The sequence below is a fragment of the Delphinus delphis genome, chromosome 16 (genome assembly GCF_949987515.2).
Source record: "Delphinus delphis chromosome 16, mDelDel1.2, whole genome shotgun sequence".
NCBI lineage: Eukaryota > Metazoa > Chordata > Mammalia > Artiodactyla > Delphinidae > Delphinus > Delphinus delphis.
In genome coordinates, this window is record NC_082698.1 from 50,376,474 (window position 1) to 50,397,991 (window position 21,518).

General features: G+C 36.2%; 1 protein-coding gene across 5 annotated transcripts in view; it reads right to left on the minus strand.

Annotated features, from left to right (window-relative positions):
• Nucleotides 1–21,518, minus strand: part of CCSER2 (coiled-coil serine rich protein 2) — a 162,448-nt gene that overhangs the window by 75,563 nt on the left and 65,367 nt on the right. For 4 of the 5 annotated variants that reach the window (XM_060034671.1, XM_060034672.1, XM_060034674.1 and 1 more), the window contains exons 4-5: nucleotides 18,661–18,751; nucleotides 10,648–10,810 (exon numbers count right to left, since the gene is read on the minus strand). In XM_060034671.1, coding sequence (XP_059890654.1) covers nucleotides 10,648–10,810; nucleotides 18,661–18,751 — 254 coding nt within the window. Of the gene's footprint in view, nucleotides 1–10,647; nucleotides 10,811–11,506; nucleotides 11,623–18,660; nucleotides 18,752–21,518 lie in introns of those variants that run through there. The other variant, XM_060034675.1, reaches the window with a different exon arrangement.

Genomic DNA, 21,518 nt, shown 5'->3' on the forward strand with positions numbered 1-21,518 from the left:
CAAATCAATAGAATTAGAAATGAAAAAGGAGAAGTAACAACTGACACTGCTGAAATACAAAGGATCATGAGAGAATACTACAAGCAACTCTGCCAATAAAATGGACAACCTGGAAGAAATGGACAAATTCTCAGGAAAGCACAACCTGCCGAGACTGAATCAGGAAGAAACAGAAAATATGAACACACCAATCAAAAGCACTGAAATTGAAACTGTGATTTAAAATCCTTCAACAAACAAAAGCTCAGGACCAGATGGCTTCACAGGCAAATTCTATCAAACATTTAGAGAAGACCTAACACCTATCCTTCTCAAATTCTTCCAAAATATAGCAGAGGGAGGAACACTCCCAAACTCATTCTACGAGGGCAACATCACCCTGATACCAAAAGCGGACAGAGATGTCACAAAGAAAGAAAACTACAGGACAATATCACTGATGAACATAGATGCAAAAACCCTCAACAAAATACTAACAAACAGAATCCAACAGCACATTAAAAGGATGATACACCATGATCAAGTGGGGTTTATCCCAGGAATGCAAGGATTCTCCAATATACGCAAATCAATCAACATGATACACCATATAAACAAATTGAAGGAGAAAAACCATACGATCATCTCAATAGATGCAGAGAAAGCTTTCAACAAAATTCAACACCCATTTATGATAAAAACCCTCCAGAAAGTAGGCATAGAGGGAACTTTCCTCAACATAATGAAGTCCACATATGACAAACCCACAGCCAACATCGTCCTCAATGGTGAAAAACTGAAAGCATTTCCACTAAGATCAGGAACAAGACAAGGTTGCCCACTCTCACCACTCTTATTCAACATAGTTTTGGAAGTTTTAGCCACAGCAATCAGAGAAGAAAAGGAAATAAAAGGAATCCAAATCGGAAAAGAAGAAGTAAAGCTGTCACTGTTTGCAGATGACATGATACTATACATAGAGAATCCTAAAGATGCTACCAGAAAACTACTAGAAATAATCAATGAATTTGGTAAAGTAGCAGGATAAAAAATTAATGCACAGAAATCTCTTGCATTCCTATACACTAATGATGAAAAATCTGAAAGTGAAATCAAGAAAACATTTACCATTGCAACAAAAAGAATAAAATATCTAGGAATAAACCTACCTAAGGAGACAAAAGACCTGTATGCAGAAAATTATAAGACACTGATGAAAGAAATTAAAGATGATACAAGTAGATGGAGAGATATACCATGTTCTTGGATTGGAAGAATCAACATTGTGAAAATGACTCTACTACCCAAAGCAATCTACAGATTCAATGCAATCCCTATCAAACTACCACTGGCATTTTTCACAGAACTAGAACAAAAAATTTCACAATTTGTATGGAAACACAAGAGACCCCGAATAGCCAAAGCAATCTTGAGAACGAAAAATGGAGCTGGAGGAATGAGGCTCCCTGACATCAGACTATACTACAAAGCTACAGTAATCAAGATAGTATGGTACTGGCACAAAAACAGAAATATAGATCAATGGAACAGGATAGAAAGCCCAGAGATAAACCCACACACATATGGTCACCTTATCTTTGATAAAGGAGGCAGGAATGTACAGTGGAGAAAGGACAGCCTCTTCAATAAGTGGTGCTGGGAAAACTGGACAGGTACATGTAAAAGTATGAGATTAGATCACTCCCTAACACCGTACACAAAAATAAGCTCAAAATGGATTAAAGACCTAAATGGAAGGCCAGAAACTATCAAACTCTTAGAGGAAAACATAGGCAGAACACTCTATGACATAAATCACAGCAAGATACTTTTTGACCCACCTCCTAGAGAAATGGAAATAAAAACAAAAATAAACAAATGGGACCTAATGAAACTTCAAAGCTTTTGCACAGCAAAGGAAACCATAAACAAGACCAAAGACAACCCTCAGAATGGGAGAAAATATTTGCAAATGAAGCAGCTGACAAAGGATTAATTTCCAAAATTTACAAGCAACTCATGCAGCTCAATAACAAAAAAACAAACAACCCAATCCAAAAATGGGCAGAAGACCGAAATAGACATTTCTCCAAAGAAGATATACAGACTGCCAACAAACACATGAAAGAATGTTCAACATCATTAATCATTAGAGAAACGGAAATCAAAACTACAATGAGATATTATCTCACACCAGTCAGAATGGCCATCATCAAAAAATCTACAAACAATAAATGCTGCAGAGGGTGTGGAGAGAAGGGAACACTCTTGCACTGCTGGTGGGAACGAGAATTGGTTCAGCCACTATGGAGAACAGTATGGAGGTTCCTTAAAAAACTACAAATAGAACTACCATATGACCCAGCAATCCCACTACTAGGCATATACCCTGAGAAAGCCAAAATTCAAAAAGAGTCATGTACCAAAATGTTCATTGCAGCTCTATTTACAATAGCCCGGATGTGGAAACAACCTAAGTGCCCATCATCAGATGAATGGATAAAGAAAATGTGGCATATATATACAATGGAGTATTACTCAGCCTTAAAAAGAAACGAAATTTAGCTATTTGTGATGAGGTAGAGAGACCTAGAGTCTGTCATACAGAGTGAAGTAAGTCAGAATGAGAAAGACAAATACCGTATGCTAACACGTATATATGGAATTTAAGAAAAAAAAATGTCATGAAGAACCTAGGGGTAAGACAGGAATAAAGACACAGACCTACTGGAGAACGGACTTGAGGATATGGGGAGGGGGAAGGGTGAGCTGTGACAGAGCGAGAGAGAGAGAGGCATGGACATATATACACTAACAAACGTAAGGTAGATAGCTAGTGGGAAGCAGCCGCATAGCACAGGGATATCAGCTTGGTGCTTTGTGACCGCCTGGAGGGGTGGGATAGGGAGGGTGGGAGGGAGGGAGGCGCAAGAGGGAAGAGATATGGGAACATATGTATATGTATAACTGATTCACTTTGTTATAAAGCAGAAACTAACACACCATTGTAAAGCAATTATATCCCAATAAAGATGTTAAAAAAAAAAAACACTCACATTTACCATTGCAACAAAAAGAATAAAATATATAGGAATAAACCTACCTAAGGAGAAAAAAGACCTGTATGCAGAAAATTATAAGACACTGATGAAAGAAATTAAAGATGATACAAATAGATAGAGAGATATACCATGCTCTTAGATTGGAAGAATCAACATTGTGAAAATGACTCTACTACCCAAAGCAATCCATAGATTCAATGCAATCCCTATCAAACTACCACTGGCATTTTTCACAGAACTAGAACAAAAAATTTCACAATTTGTATGGAAACACAAAAGACCCCGAATAGCCAAAGCAATCTTGAGAATGAAAAACGGAGCTGGAGGAATCAGGTTCCCTGACTTCAGGCTATACTACAAAGCTGCAGTAACCAAGATAGTATGGTACTGGCACAAAAACAGAAATATAGATCAATGGAAAAGGATAGAAAGCCCAGAGATAAACCCACACACATATGGTCATCTTATCTTTGATAAAGGAGGCAGGAATGTACAGTGGAGAAAGGACAGCCTCTTCAATAAGTGGTGCTGGGAAAACTGGACAGGTACATGTAAAAGTATGAGATTAGATCACTCCCTAACACCGTACACAAAAATAAGCTCAAAATGGATTAAAGACCTAAATGGAAGGCCAGAAACTATCAAACTCTTAGAGGAAAACATAGGCAGAACACTCTATGACATAAATCACAGCAAGATCCTTTTTGACCCACCTCCCAGAGAAATGGAAATAAAAACAAAAATGGGACCTAATGAGCAAATGGGACCTAATGAAACTTCAAAGCTTTTGCACAGCAAAGGAAACCATAAACAAGACCAAAGACAACCCTCAGAATGGGAGAAAATATTTGCAAATGAAGCAACTGACAAAGGATTAATCTCTAAAATTTACAAGCAGCTCATGCAGCTGAATAACAAAAAAGCAAACAACCCAATCCAAAAATGGGCAGAAGACCTAAATAGACATTTCTCCAAAGAAGGTATACAGACTGCGAACAAACACATGAAAGAATGTTCAACATCATTAATCATTAGAGAAATGCAAATCGAAACTACAAGGAGATATTATCTCACACCAGTCAGAATGGCCATCATCAAAAAATCTACAAACAATAAATTCTGGAAAGGGTGTGGAGAAAAGGGAACACTCTTGCACTGCTGGTGGGAATGTGAATTGGTACAGCCACTATGGAGAACAGTATGGAGGTCCTTTAAAAAACTACAAATAGATCTACCATATGACCCAGCAATCCCACTACTAGGCATATACCCTGAGAAAACCATAATTCAAAAAGAATCATGTACCAAAATGTTCATTGCAGCTCTATTTATAATAGCCAGGAGATGGAAACAACCTAAGTGTCCATCATCGGATGAATGGATAAAGAAGATGTGGCATATATATATACAATGGAATATTACTCAGCCATAAAAAGAAACGAAATTTAGCTATTTGTAATGAGGTGGATGGACCTAGAGTCTGTCATACAGAGTGAAGTAAGTCAGTAAGAGAAAGACAAATACCGTATGCTGACACGTATATATGGAATTTAAGAAAAAAAAATGTCATGAAGAACCTAGGGGTAAGACAGGAATAAAGACACAGACCTAGTAGAGAATGGACTTGAGGATATGGGGAGGAGGAAGGGTAAGCTGTGACAGAGCGAGAGAGTGGCATGGACATACATACACTACCAAATGTAAAATAGACAGCTATGGGAAGCAGCTGCATAGCACAGGGAGATCAGCTCGGTGCTTTGTGACCACCTAGAGGGGTGGGATAGGGAGGGTGGGAGGGAGGGAGATGCAAGAGGGAAGAAATATGGGAACATATGTATATGTATAACTGATTCACTTTGTTATAAAGCAGAAACTAGCACACCATTGTAAAGCAATTATACTCCAATAAAGATGTAAAAAATAATAATAATAAAATAAAAAAATAAATAAAATGAGCAAAGGATATGAACAGATATTTCTCCAAAGAAGATATATAAATGAGCAATAAGCATATAAAAAATGTTCAACATCATTAACCATCATGGAAGTGTGCATCAAAATCACAAGATTCCACTTCATATCCTCTAGGATGCCTAGAATCAATAAGTCAAATAACAAGTGTTGTCGAGGATGTGGAGAGATTGGGACCCTAATAAACTGTAAATGTGAATGTAAAATGGTTCTGTCTCTTTAGGAAACAGTCTAGAAGTTTCTCAAAAGTTTAAACAAAGAGTTTCCATATGACCCAGCAATTCTACTCTTAGGTGGCATACCCAAGAGAAATGAAAACATACATCCACACAAAAACTTGTACACGAATGTTCATAGCAGCATTATTTATAATAGACCAAAACTAAAAAAGAATGAAATGACCATCAGCTGGTGAATGAATAAATAAAATGTGGCATATCCATACAATGGATTAGTATTTGTTGATAAACAGAAGTGAAGCAATGATACATGCTACAACATGGATGGACCTTGAAAAATCATGTTAAGTGCAAGAAGCCAGACACAAAGGACAACATATTGTATCATTCAATTTATATGAAATATCCTAACGGGCAAATCTATAGAGACAGAAAGCAGATTAGTGGTTGCCTAAGGCTGGAAGGTATGGGCGAGTAGGGTAGGGGGGTGACTAAGGAATATAGGGTTTCCTTTCAGGGGTGATGAAAATGTTGTAAAATTGATTGTGGTGATTATTGCACAATTCAGTAGATACTGAATATAAAAAGCCATTGAACTGTACACTTTGAATGGGTGAACTGTATTAGATGTGAATTGTGTATCAATAAAGCTGTTAAAATTTAAAAAAAATAAAATAAAAAGGACAGAAAAAAAAAAACGTTAAAAGAAAGCCTATCAACCAAGAATCCTATATCCAGCGAAACTATCCTTTAAAATTAAAGAGAAACTAAAACATTCCCAGATAAACACAAACTGCGTGAATTTGTTGCTATCAAACCTTCCCTACAAGATATATTTAAGTTGGAGACTTTAATACCTCCTTCTCATTAATGGATAAAACAACTAGGAAGAAGGTCAGCAAGGAAACAGAAGACTTGAGCAACACTACAAACTAAGGAAACCAAACAGACATGCACAGAATATATGAGATTAAATTAGTAATCAAAAAGCTCACTGCAGGGCTTCCCTGGTGGTGCAGTGGTTGAAAGTCCGCCTGCCGATGCAGGGGACACGGGTTCGTGCCCCGGTCCAGGAAGATCCCACATGCTGCGGAGCGGCTGGGCCCGTGAGCCATGGCCGCTGAGCCTGCGCGTCCGGAGCCTGTGCTCCACAACGGGAGAGGCCACAACAGTGAGAGGCCCGCGTACCGCAAAAAAAAAACCCCAAAACAAACAAACAAAAAACTCACTGCAAAGAAAAGCCAAAACCCAAATAACCTCAATGGTGAATTCTATAAAACATTTAATGAAGAATTAACAAAATTCCTTCATGAACTCTCTCAAAAATAGAAATGAAACACTTCCCAATTCAATTTATGTGATAATATCAAAACGACGAAGACATCTCAAGAAAACTACAGACCAGTATTTGTTATGAATGTATACAGAAAAATCTTCAACAAAACACTAGCAATTTGAATCTAGCAACATCTAAAAGGATACCATGACCAAGAGGGATTTATTCGAGAAATGCAGGGTTGATTCAACATCTGAAAATCAAAGTCATACACCACGTGAACAGAATGAAAGGAAAAATGATTATCTCAATAGACACAGCAATAGCATTTGAAAAATGCTATCTAATACCTGTTCGTGATTAAAAAAAAAACACTCAACAAAATAGGAATAGAAGGGAACTTCCTCAACCTGATAAAGAGTATCTATGAAACCCACAGTTAACGTCATACTTAACAGTGAAAGACCAAATGCTTTGCTCCTACTATCAGAAAGAAGACAAAGATGTCTGCTCTCATCACTCCTTAACTTGTACTGGAGATTCTAGCCAATTATGCAGGGGGGAAAAAAGGGAAAGCATCCAGATTGAATAGAAAAAGGTAAAACTATCTCTATTCTCAGATGACAGATCTTATATATAAGAGACTCCTAAGGAACTAGGTAGTCGGAAGGTTAAATGAATCATGCACATGAACATTGGAGGCTACACTCAGAGTTGTAGCAAAGCTTACAATGAAGAGGGAAAGTGAGCCAAGGGCCAAGATTTTTGTGAGCTAGGGATTGGGACCGTTAAGGAGGAGTTGATAAAGCCAAATGCCCTAAGTGTCAAATGAAAGAGGCTTAAGAACACTTCATTTAGAAGTAACAATGAGGAGCGAAGACAAAGACCTCACCCCTAAACAGCACAGTACTAGAGTGCCTGGAAAATAAGAATCTTTCATGTAAGAATGCTACTGAGGAATTAGTACATTTAGGAAAAAGTTACAATCAGGAGAATATAGGTGAAGAAGTCAAGGATATGGGTTTGTTAAGATGTGAAAGAATTCCATATGGTTAATGGAGGGTGCAGGGAAAAGGGGAGGTCTGGGGAGAAAAGAGGAATAAAAGGATAGGCCAGGTGAAAAGAGAAACAGTACTGACAAAAATACAGAGAAAGTAGATAAGTGGTTCTGAACCACCAGTCCCCTGAATTACAGATTAAGACATAATCCTGTAATTAATTATGACAACGATGGGAACTGAAGGACAGACAGGAAAGGGGACCAGCAACATTCAAGAAGTCATAGAATGGGAAGAGGAATTTTTACACATGTAATATTAAAAGACCCTGGGGTTAGTACATCCAATTCTTTTAAAATCAAGGTATAGAAAGAAAATAATAGTTTTAAGGTTTGCTGGAGTAAGGCTTATCTTGGATGAGATTTCTCTCTCTACCACCCATCCCCATAACTGGCTCTGAGAAATCTAGAAGTCCCAAACCTCGCACAGCTACCCAAAAGCCTGAGGGGATCCATAAACTGGTTAACCTATAACCAGTCATAACAAACCAGTATGTGTCAGTTCACTTGTTGGGAAGTTCTGCGCTGAGTCAGATTAGCAACCACCAAGAGTTCTGTGCATTTCTCTCTCCTCATCGAGACTCACAAGTGTGGATGATCCACAAACCACTAGTCCCTCAAAATACACTGTGTAGAAGGGATTTGTCCTCATGTTTTGGAAAATGGCTACATATTTTCCTGTACCACCTTTTGTAACATCACAGTACTATAATTATATATTAAAGGCACTGCAGAGTCTACTATTTAAAAAAAAAATTAACTTCGATTAACTTGTTCTTCCTATACTCATCTGATCAGTCTCCCTTTTCTACACCTATTGAAATCCAGGAATACAGTTTTTGAAAAATGTTGCTTAACTTTTCTGGCAGATAAATAATCAGTCTCATTGATCTCTTGATCAATGAGATCTCATTGATCTCTTGATCTCTTGATCATTCCCAGGGACAGAGACTGCTATCTCCAGGTAATTCATTCCATTTTGGATATTCTGATTAATAGTCTCACAAAGCTGAAATTTGCCACCCTTTATCTTAAAATGCATAGATAATTTTGCTATCTACAGTTAGAGATCACATTTATTCATTCCTCCAATTGGTAGTTCCTCCTGAACTACCAATTCAGCTAGGAACCTAAGAGCAGTTCTCTGAAAATGTCACTGTTTCATACATGGTTTTGCACATGCTATTTTTTCCATCTGAATACTCACCCTTCTACAGAAACTGATCCTCTGCAATTGCTACAGTCATGGTTATCAGTTCGACAGGAACTTTCTTTATGCATCACTATCCTAGACAAAAACCTGTATGCTCCTGGAGTCCTGTATACAACACTCTGAGGCACCTCTCATCATTACACTGTACTAATACTGCATTATAACTATCTACATACCTGTCTCTCCCATACACTAAACACCCTGGCAGCAGGAAGTATTTACTACTCATATTTGTATGGGATGGAAAAGGCACAAGAGTCTGCTACCTACCTGATAATTGCAATGATTCCAACTGACCTCACACACTGCATAATTCTTTTTAACCTCCTCAAAACAATGCTCCCAGAAGCCACTACCAATCTACAGCTTTCACCTCTCACACCATCTCCAACTTCATTCCAGCTTGAGAATTCAGCACAGAGCTCAACATACAGGTTCTCAAAAAATACTTCTCAAATGGTTGAATAAATCTTGTCTTATAAGCAAAGGTTCATATTTTAGGTAGGCTTCTAAATTTTCATAAGTTGGCCTTAAATTTACCTTCTTATAAACCAACCATCAAAGATGAAGGAAGCATCATCTTCATTATTAGCAATGAAGACTATCTTTACATCAGATTCCTGCCTGATAATACCAACTCTCTGATGTCCATTCCTTATCAAAAGCCCAGATAACAGAAACAGAACAGCCAAAATAATGCCTGGAAGGGTATGTACTCCATACATTCTTCCAGATCTTCTAAATTTTATCCTGGCATCAAATTTTACCAACAGAAGGATCTTTAGTTGGACCTCACTGTTTCATGATCCACTGTACAACTGCCTTTTGTCACTTAAGAGTTTTTTGTAGCATGGATTGAAGAACATAAAGAAAATACAGACTTAAGGAATTTATCATTATTTCTACTTTGGGAAGCTGTCTGAGACCTGTCCACTATATCACAAGGTAGTCTCCTTATAAGAAATCATGCAAAGCAACTGCTTTCAGGTTTCTATCTCATAAAAGCAAATTAACTGAGAAACATACCCTTTATCTTATATATATTATAAATCTTGTAATGGATCAAGTTTTGTTCTTTGCTTTTGCTGCAAGGAATCTTAATTTTTTTTCTTACTTCAAGAACTATACAGTGCCTTAAGTTTCCCCCCTTCCATTGTGTCTTTATCCCAATTTTATTATTTGTATTGTAAATGTGCTCCAAAAGGACCTCAAATCCCTAGGAGAATGAGATGACAGAGTAAAAAGGGAAAAAATTAATAACTGCCATCGGGTGCCTATAGTAAGTCAGACACTGTTCCAGGCACTTTTATCCCTGATCCTTGAACACTGAGAGAAAGGTATTATTAAGTATGTTTTACAGATGGTAAACTGAAGTAGAGAGGGGTTAAAAAATTATCTAAGCTCACAAAACTAAGTTGTACCAGGCCAGGGTTTGATCCCAGGTTTGAATGACTATACAGCCACACTATACATAAGGTCTGACCAAATTAAAGAGTATGGTACACTTCAAAAAGAAAAAGAATTCTAGTACAGTACTTGAGGAATTTTAAAATTTCAATTTATTATATAAGCAAAAGAAGACAAATCACTTGAAACTAATTTTACACATTAATATCTTAAACATAATAAACTTCAACAAAGTCAACATCTCTGATCATTCCCAAATAAGAACCAGAAAATCACACGAAAATTTAAAGTTCAAACAGCAAAAATTTAAAGTTCAAACAGCTAATGAAAAAAGATTTAAGTCAAAAGAAAAGAATTAGACAGATTATTCCAATTAGTATCACATATAACTTGAAATGTTTTTTGGTGCCTCTAAAAACAAAGACGAAAAACAGTTTTAAGGGGTGGGCGGAAATATGATTCTAAACTAATAAGATGGAAAATATAATTGAAATTAGACTCACCTGCTCAAGTCACTTTTTCCATAGTGATGATAGTGGTCAGGATGGCTAAGGTGGTAATGCTCCTGTCCACTCCACCTCTGGGGTGGCCTTTTCCAAAATCCTTCTTGAGACTGCCGAACATTTCTGTCTGATCGGTCAAAGCGGTTCATATTGTCACACTCCACTAGACAAATTCAAAAGCGAAACACTAGAAACATGTACACAAACTCTATAAAAGCTAACTACTTACAGCTCAATAATTAAATGCTGCTGAAAATATAAAAGTAATGTTCTAAAACTACCAGCCATTTATGTTAGCTAACCACAAAATCAAGATTTCCAGAAGAAAAATGACTAGTTCTTTCAGTGAAAACCAAACTTTATATTATTCAAACTGAAGTAAATTATAGAACTTTCATTATCACAGTCACTTAAGTAACAACAGTCCCACTGTTTTAAAACAAGCAAATTATCCTTGAAATCAACATTATACATTTTAAACACCAGTAGTCAGTTTTAAGTGGTTTTCATCATTATCAGTAGTTGGTTCTGACTTCAGAATGAAAATGACAAGAAAAAGTAGAAGATTTTAAGTCTGGTAGAGAACTCATTCCTAAAAATGAATGCCACAATTAATTTTTACTGATTTCAAGAAGCACAAATTAACTCTTCATCATAAACAAATCATATTTTTTAAATTAAGCTCACAGTTTTAGAAAGTAAAATGCTCCAATCTGCCGACAGTGGAGCTTGTTCAAAAATGCCACTGAAAACAAAGCCAGTACTTTGCAGCAACAAACAGTACACTCCCTGAAATCTAAATGCCACAAAAACATGAAAAGAATTTCTTTGAAACACCCCAAGCTTCTCCTTCACTTACCCAAACACTTTTTCCTCACATATCTGAGCACTCACTAAGAGAGTTACTTTGTACGAGGGAGACATTGTGTCGCTTGCTGCCTACTCAGACATAGTTGCATACAAGGCACTGACAAACAGGCCTTCCTTCCTGCTCAACTCCCAGCCCTCCCTGTGGGAAGCAAGCCCAGTTTACCCTGTGACTCCATCTTCACTCAGTGCTTACATAGCCTCTGAGTTAAGACTGTTACTAAAAATACAACTAAACACTAACCCAAGGCAGGAACAGGAAAGGTTTCTCTAGTCTGAGAATTATTACATGAGAAAGTTCAAATTCTGCATGTTCAGAATCCCTTGTGATAAGAAAGCTTTAGAAATCAACGTAATCCTCCCCAATTAAAATTAAAAAAAAAACCTCATTATTTAAATGATTTTTTTAACTTAACCTAAACCTGAATTTGATACATGGCAAGTGTTTGATTACAGTATACCAGATAAAAACAAACTTCCCCACTCCAAAAAAAGGTTGATATAATTAAAGTGTATATGTTCAATTCTCATATACACTGAACTCACTGTGAACACATTACTTGTATATGAGTAACAATTTAAATAAGGTTCTAAAAGACATTGAAATTTTGTTTATTAGAAAATTTCCATTAGAGAAATCAATTTGGGGGAAAAAAACGATAGGTTTTATAGTTTAAACAAATTTTTTTTAAGAAAAAATTTTTAAAGAAGACTTACATTTGAAATTATTTCTAACAATTTCTCATCATCTTATTGGGATAAATTAAGATATACATATTTTTTTAAAGTTCAATAAAGAAAACAGGACTGTTATGTAAATAAAGGCATGGTGATCATTATGCCGCAAAAGTAAGGAGGAGAATATAAGACGGCAAAAGAAAAATAAATTGAAAAATAATCCTAAGAAGGCTTAAAAATGCTTTTAGTTGACATTCACATTATACTCATAGACTCAGTTAACTTCCTTAAGTATTTTTAAATGGCATTAAAATGTTACTTTAGGTTAAGAAATTCTGTATAGCTGAGGGATAATCTATATCTACTTTTAAATCTGAATTCATATTTCCTCTTAATTCACACAGGTAAAATTCCACTCACTCCCCAAAAAAGAAATTCTGCAATAAGAATCTGATATATAATTAGTATATCATCCACACAGTGCACTCAGAGTAATAAGAAGCACACTAATCAGGAAAACAAGTCAGGAGATGGGGTTAAATGCTGTGGGAAATTATAATGCAGAAAATGATGTGCTGCTTTTGTATTTACTAAAGATTGTTGGTACTACACACAGGCTCCAAATAAAGCACTTTCATTGAAACATGAACTCAACCATCACCATAACGACAAATAGGCACCGGAAACAAATATTTTCCGTGACTACAAAACACTATTGTTAGAATTGGGACAGAGGGGGGTTTAAACTCTCAGAAAAATGTCTCCTCCAAGACTCTGAAGGAAGGAAGGGTCCCGCTTATACTACTACCTGCAGTATCCATCAATCATGTTTTGATACACTTTAAAATGTTACTAAGAAGAGAATGCGAAATAACATTAGTGGTGGTTTCTTAGAAAAGACTAAGGGCAGAGAGAAAGAAATAACATAGAAAATAAAATGGAAAGCCAATAAAATTACAAGATGGAGTTAATTTAAAGCCAGTTTCCAGCGCCAATGAAGGAACAGGACAAACAAGACTAAGAAAGGAAATAAATCCTTCTGAATGTGTAATATCATAGGGAAGGATGAGGCAAACCTAAAGGCTTTCCAAAAAAAATTTTAACCAATATGCTGATCAAAACTATCTACACACCAGATTTGACCCTAATTATGAGTTTAGGAATAGAGAATAAATAAACGCCTTCTAAAGGGGCTTTCTAGCTCCCAAAGTAAAAGGCAGATTTTAGTAGGTTTTTTACTATGAGTAGGAGACAGAATTTTCAGTACTTCTACCCTGTGATGAGGGAAAGAGAATCTAACATAGCTAACTGAAAGGTATGGGATATGGAGATGCCTATGTCTAACACTCATCATACCCATTTCTTCTGATTTGATAAAGAACGAAATATGATGCCAAAAGTACCCTAGATTCTTTCTAATAACTTAAAGTCCTAAGAAGATAATGGCTGACACAGGTAGTATTCCTATCTATGACTAACAACTGGCTATGAAGATAGCAGGAAGAAATTACATATCAGAAAGTCTGGAAAGGATGTGTCATGCAGAAGGTTTTACAATATGAACAAGAAAGTTTTTTAAATGAAATTTGGTTTGAAAGGAGAAAAGCTCATGCTAAAAAAAAAAATCATGAAGTTGATATTACTAAATGCCATTAGTACTGAAAAGATAAATTTCCAGAAGAAAATACAGTAATTGGAAAGTGGTAAAGGACAATACTATTGACCTCATATGACTATATCTCAATAAAATGTTTAGCAAAAAAGTGGCCTTAGGAAATATATTAATAGCATGAAGTAAGTGCAATTTAATAGGCACCATAATTTGATGGGATAGGATTCAGGAAGTAATTAGAAATATATCTTTTTCAACAGAGAAAAGTTTAAAACAGAACGAGTGGAAGAAAGATCACACCTAAGAAAATGTATACTATGGAAATTTCATAAACCTAAGGATGATGCTATGAATGTGCCAAATGCTAGGCTTTAATCTGTAGGCAATGAGTGGCCATTAGAAGTTTCTGAGCAAGAGAATAAAACAATACAACTATGCCTTTGGTATAACCAAACTGTTTATATGAGAGACACTTTAGAACAAAAAGCAAGCAAAGCTCAAATACCCACTGGTCCGCTAAAAGAAATTCAGATTCCAAAATTTCCTTAAGAGATTCCCTCACCAAGGTAAAAGAAAAATATAAAAGAAAATAGTCTCTCTTTTTAGATCCTCCCAAATTGCTACTCAAATCTAAAGTCCTTTTTCCTTTTATTCCTCTTCCCTCATTCTATATTCAATTTCCCTCCACCCCATCTCTCCCTTTAACCTCTTTCCCTACCCCTCAAGCTGACCAGAAACCTAAAAAACTCTATACCTCTTAACCCTCCTTCAGAAGACGGAAAATTCCCTTAAGGTTGACTTGGATCTGGTCTCATCCTGAGCTGAGAGCCATAGCTACAGACTTTCTAAGGTCTAAACAAGACTGGGAGAAATTTCCAGAAGAATTTAGAATACTTTTAGCAATTGATAATCCAGGGCCTCCAGATTTATACCAATTAGTTCATACATTAGAAGGAAATCTAGGTGCATAAAAACAGTATAGAAAAAGCACAGTGTGAAAAACCTAAAGTTGACTGAAGAACCCACGACTGTGTAGTAGAGGAGGAAAGATTTTCTCAACTCTCTTAGGGCCTGAAAATAAAACTGATAAGATAGATTAATGGGAGAAAAGCATACAAATTTATTTAATATGTGACATGGGAGCCTTCATGAGAAAATGAAGACCCAAAGAAACAGTTAGACCTGTATATTTTTATGCTAGGCTTGATGAAGAGTAGACAGTCAAGGAGGAATGTGACAGGTTAAGGAGTCTAAGTGTGGTAAACTGGGGGAAACTTTAGCAAGGCCTGTTTGTTAGGATCTTCTTAGTCTAACTTTGTCTTCAGAGATAAGGATGCTCCTTTCCTCTAGGTATGGGGAAGGTGCCCCTCACATGACGATTTTATGACCTGTTTCAGGGAAGATGGGCAAGAGGGGGAGGAAATCAGAGTGATTTTTCTGCTTCTGCCATTTTCTCAAACTCCTTCAGCTTAAAATATTCAATATGCCAAGGTGCCATATTTTGGGGTCGTGTGTCCTGAACTCCATCAATTGCAGAGGAAATCAGAAGTTAGAAAAGGACTTTCAGAGGCTGTCAACAAAGTATTTCCTGTGAACGTAGACTGGGCTCTGATTCAGTTCTGTAAGCAAAGGAAGAATAAATCCACTAGAGATTTCACAGATAGACTAACACCATCAGATAGCATTCAGGAATAGATGCTGAAAGAGATGTGACCTCGTCTCCCTCCTCCCTTGCCAGACTTCCACTGCTTGGAAAGAGACTTAGAAAAAAGCAGAATAAGACTCAGAATAAAATGATGTCCTTCATATATAACGAGATGCCTCCACCCCAGTAAATTAAACACTGGAGAAAGGAGTCTCTTGATACACTTATAGATAAATAGCAGGGCACTGAAAAACTGTCTTGCATTGCCTAAGAAATAAAGGAGAAAAAATAAGTGGGCAATTAGTCAAAGTGTTCTGAAGGAAAAATCAAGCACCCAATTTCAGGTTTTACCCTTAAACTCAAAGATAAAATTTTCTAAACAGTAAAGGACAACCCTGAAAATATATTATTGATATAGGCACTATAATATCAACTTTAAACCCTGTGACTATTATATAACCTCCCCCTCAGTGTCACTAAACCACCCAGTGTAGCTATCTCCAATAACTCAGACAGTTCCCAAGTCCTAGCCCATAACTGTCCAAGAAACATTTGACCAACAAACATTCTTTCCTTGTCTGTGCTACCACATATGCTACCTTAATAGGTTCACAAATGCAATTGCCAGATAAATATTCTCTTCATGGCCTCTTCCTTGAAATCCCAGATGACTTCCCTATTCATAATAAAGTCACAGCAAACTTGTGTCCAAATCAAACCCAAACTAAAGATCTGAACAAGGTGCCAGTCTTCTTGTTGACAAAAATTCCACTGATACTGGCAGAATTAGTGGGGCTGAACCCATAAAATCCAGAGTGATCCATCCAAAACTCTACCCAAATTTGCACAGTAGCTTCAAAAACCAGAAGCTAAAGGCAACTAAAACCAATAGTCTAAGTATATTAGAAGACCCCTTAAACCTTGTACCAATCCTTGTAACATTCCTATCCTGCCAATAAAAAAACTCAGCAGCAGTGGGTATAGTCATTCAGGACCTCAGACCTATAAAGAGAATAGTCATTCCCTCCTTCCCAGTAGTACCAAATCTAAATACTGTTTTATCTTTGGTGCCTCTGAAGGCTACATATTTTAGATCCAGGTTCTGCTTTCTTCCGTGTTCAATTAGCTCAAAATAATCAATACTTGTTTGCCTTCTCCTAGGAAAATCTATAATATATGTGAGATGTTATACCTCAGGAGTTCCCTCCTACTTTTCACAAGTCCCCAGCCAAGACCTCAGAAACTTTAAATTGCCTTGTGATTCTACTTTTACCTAATATATGGATAACTTTTTGTTGTGCTCTAAAGATGAGGCAGGCTCTAAGACCAATGCCATCTCTCTACTTCCTGGTTTAGCTAAGGTTTCCAAAGAGAAGTTGTTATAGTTCTGTCAAAGTAAAATGCATTAGATAATTTATTCCATGGAGGTAAATCCTTCATTCCTCACTACCAGCCCTTAAAACTTCACATTAAATCTCCTGGATCATAAAGTCTCATTATTTTTTCCCTTATAATCATTAATGGTTTATGTTTTTCTTCTGTGTTCTAAAATACTTTTCCACTTGATCTTCCAGGCCACTAATTCAGATTTCAACTATGCTTTCTGTCATAGATTGAACTGTTTTGTTGGGAAATCTTCTTTTATAATAAGCTCCAGAAAGTATTGTGCTGCAATTGAATCTAAGTGCTCTCATTATCATCTCTTTCGGCCACTCTAATTCCGGGAGTTCTGCTGTTTTCCCTGTTCCTCTTCCTGGGTACTGGCTGTGGTTTTTCTTTCTCAGTTGACTAGAACTCAGCACTGATTGCTAGAGTATCCCAAGTGACAGCAGAACCACAAGAAGATGCAACAGTCTCTACCCCTGTGGTAGAGTAGATACTGTTCTCAGCTCTACACTCTGTCCTTCAATAGACTTATACATCCAATGTCCTCTGCTGCAGAGATTCGCACTGTGAATAGAGTATACTTCCAAGTCGCACTGCTCTTAGGGTTGGCCATGTAACTTGCTTTGGCCAACAGAATGTGGGTAGAATACCAGTGTGCTGGTTCTAAGTGAAGACTTTAAGAGATACTATATGCATGCTTCTCCGCACCCTATTGTCCTTCTGCCATCTGCCATGAGCACAACCTGCTCCAAGGAGTCCTGGTTTCAAAATGAAGAAGCAAGGAGTAGACCTGAACTCAGTCCCACAGTCTGAGCTATCCCAGCTAATACAAAGATCCATGAATGAGAAAAATAAATGTTTATTTTGAAAGCCACTGAGATTCTAAGAGTGATTATTATACAGCATCCTGGCAGCAGGGGAAAAGAAAAAACAAGCAAAAAAACCCTGACCATAAGACAAAAGTGAACAGCAAGCAGGCTCCTTGTACCTCGATGAAGCACTAGAACAACGAACCACGCTCTCTGAAATATCCTTGCATTTTTCTAGCAACATGTATAAAAAGGACTTCACTACCCTTTTTAGTTCATCCCTGGCCCCTGGAAGGCCTAAGAAACCTGGCAAATGTTGACTAACAGGGAATCCACAGCTCTCTGAGATTCTTCTTCCAGGAGGATCCTCATTTCAACCCTTGCCCCAGAGGATTCCTAGGCTGGTCTCTGGTTCCTGACAAGTCTTTAAGACAGAAAATCCTTCAAATGCTATGGCAATGGGGGCAAGAGCACCCAGGCCCCTCTTGCACATGGATTATCTAAAGCCCCACTCCAGCAGTTACTGGGATCCAGAGACGAAGACAGACCAGATTTGAGAGTAAAAAGGATAGAATGATTCATTCAGGTCACCATTTTCCCAGAATTGATTTTTTAAAAGTATTTATTAACTTAATGGTTTTTGCTGCTGTTTTACAAGTCAAATGATATCTCTTTTTCTCTAAATTTATGTTTTCTTAAAATCAAAATGAGATAAAGGAATAAAAAATTGGATAAGACAAAGGGAAAAAAGGACAAATCCTATCTACCAGATACTTTAGGATATAGGTATACAATCTTATTGGATCATACAGTTATACGTAAGACCTACAAAGTCAGGTTTTAAACATTTAAATAATTTTGCAAAAGAACCTGTTTAACATCACTTATGATAAATTCTCAGCCTGAAAAGGCTACCACCATAGAGATAAGGAAGTCTGTAAATAACAAATACCAAATTGGATGTAGTCAAGTAGCTCAACTATATACTTCTGAAGGTTCAATATTGTCCCCCCTACCATTCTCAAGAGGTGCATCCTCAGGCAGATCCACATCAAGCATAAGGTCATCATCCTCAAGGTCACATGATTCAAGATTATTCAGAATATCCTGTAAACAAAAGCAGAAAAAATGCTATAACCTAGCTCAGTGTAATCATTATTTTCAAACATCACTATATGAGAATCTTATTTTACTCAATGTTTGTGTGGTTAAGAATAGATTTTAAAGATAAAATTAAAAAAAAAATAGATTCAACTGGTTTACTTGGTTAAGCTATTTGTAACATCCTTTTCCTAGTCTTCTTCCCCACCAGTAATTTTTATTTGTATTTTTAAAAACTTACACAGTGCTCACTATCTGCAAGATATTGTTCTAAGCACTTCACAGATATTGATTTCTTCAGTCTTCACTATGATTTAGTGACTAGTATAATCTCCATATTATACATGATGAAACTAATGCACAGAAAATCTAAATCCCTGGCCAAAATAGAATGTGAACAACAGGAGGTCAATCTCCCGAGTCCACGCTTTTAACAACTTCCCTAATAACATGAATAATCAAAAATGGTAAACAATCTCACAGGATGTATTCATATTTGGTGTGGGAGGTGGTATTTTATTATCTCTAGGGATCTGACTACTTACATAAATTAATGAAGTGAGTCTTTAATGATGTCATTATTACATTTCCTTTCCTGAGCCAAACACCGATGCTACTACTACTTTCAGCACCACTACTGCTTCCTTGGTTTATCTTAATTTGTTCTTTCTCTACAGTAGGACTGGACTACTCAAATTGGTTATAAGCAGTCCCTCCTGGGTTCTATTTGCAATCTTGTTAGCTGTTATCTATCCTTAGAAAAGTACTGTTTTGCTTTAGAAGACTCTTATTCTGAAGTCTAAATAACTAAATAAACAAAAACTAAGTTTAAGGTAATGAACTCAGTTTGACCTATAGCCCACTAGTGAATCCCTCCAGTCCAAAAACTGATCTAATACTGCAAAATCTTGCCTTAGTATATACAAGTAAAAAGATCACAAATTCACAAATCTTTAAATGGGACTGAGAGATTATGACCTTGAAAAACACTCACAGAAGGGGAATATCTACTTTATTACAGATAATATGAATAAAATTAGAAGTGTTTCCTGTATTGGATATTCCACACAAATCTTTTCAATTTTGTGTTGGGCCTTCCTTCCAGGATCCACTGAGAACTAAGAGTAACTGGAATAATTGTTATTATTTAAAATGAACAAAAAAGCTGCATAATTATTTAACCTTGGCATAAGAAAAAGTTATTTCACAGAACCTCTTTCCATTATGAAATATTTGCTGTTCTTAAAACAGTCTTCCTAAAAAAATCAAGGAAAAAAATGAATATGGAAAAAAAAAACTGCCAAAGGCCATAATGGACAATTCACAAAATAAATAGAAAATAAACGGCCAATAAATACAATGTAGGAAAGAATGCTACCACACCAATGTGGATCTATCATGATTTAGAGGAATCTAGTATCCATACAAACCATCTGGAGGCTAAAGCCTTTGTTGTTAAAATTTAGCTAAAGCCTTTTTGAAAAAGGCAAAGTCTTCCCTCCTAATAATTTATCCCTTAGAAACAGACAAATGCAAAAAATATATGTATAAGTGTGGCTATTGTAGCATTGGACAGAATGGCAAAACAAGTAGAAATGAGCTAAATGTCCAACAACAGAAAAATGGTTAAACAGGAAGTACGATATAGTCATACAACAGAATATGATGTTGTTCTTAAAAAAAGGTAATAAAAATGTATTTACAGACATAGAAAGATGTTAATTGGGGAAAAATACGGACTAGTTTGTTTCCAATCTTTTGCTCTTACAAATAATGTTTCAACAAATCCCTATATGTCAACATTAAATTGAAATAAATGAATCTGTATATCAGGTTGATGGTATAACACTCAGAGAGAAACTATTTCAAGTGGGGGAAAAAAATCCTCAAACTATTTTCAGTAATCACATTACAGATGGTAATAATGGTGTTGTTATTCTGAGACTTGTGTATATTGGTATTTGCTGAAAAATGGATTCTCATCTCAGGAAAAAGAAAATAAAGATGTAAAAAACAATGAAATTAAGTAAAAATTCTATGCTATGTTCCTGAGTATAAGTGGGAAGTATCAGTATGAACACAAGATGTTTTTCATCTTAAAATAAAAGATACATTTCTTCCACTGAAAAGGCCTACATGTTAACTGGAAAAAAAAAATCACGTCTCTAAAACAGCACATACAGAATTATCCATTTTATTAAAAAAAACTGTATAATATGCATTGGAAAAAACTTAGAGGAAAACCAAAACACAGGTTAACTATTTTAGGATTCTGAGATTTTTCTTTTTCTTCTTCTTTTTTTTTTGATTAGAGTACCTGTATTTTCTCATTTTCTGCAGTAAGTATTATAACTTATATAATTTTACTCCTAAAATCATATCTTCAATTAAAAACGTTTGGCTATTTGTATGAATATGTGTGAAACAAGATGATGTTGGGCACCCCAGGCCAAATCTGACAACTAAAGACACAGCAAAGAATCAAAGGCAATAGAACCTCATTTTCTAAGTCCAAAGTAGGGCTTGCTGAGAAGCACCAGTCAGCAAAAGGAGCACTGTCACCACTGCCAAAAAGGTGTTCAACTTTTAATAACTAATTAAACTCTACATATGTTTTGTAGGGTTTTCTGTAGGTTTCATTTTATAACAAAGATTTAAAAACATAGTCTTAGGGAATGGGAATGAGCCTGTTCTAATGAATTCAAAAGTGGTCAAAAAATTGTATCACTTTGAGAAGTTACTAAGGCTCAATGGAAAAGTAAGGGGGACACAG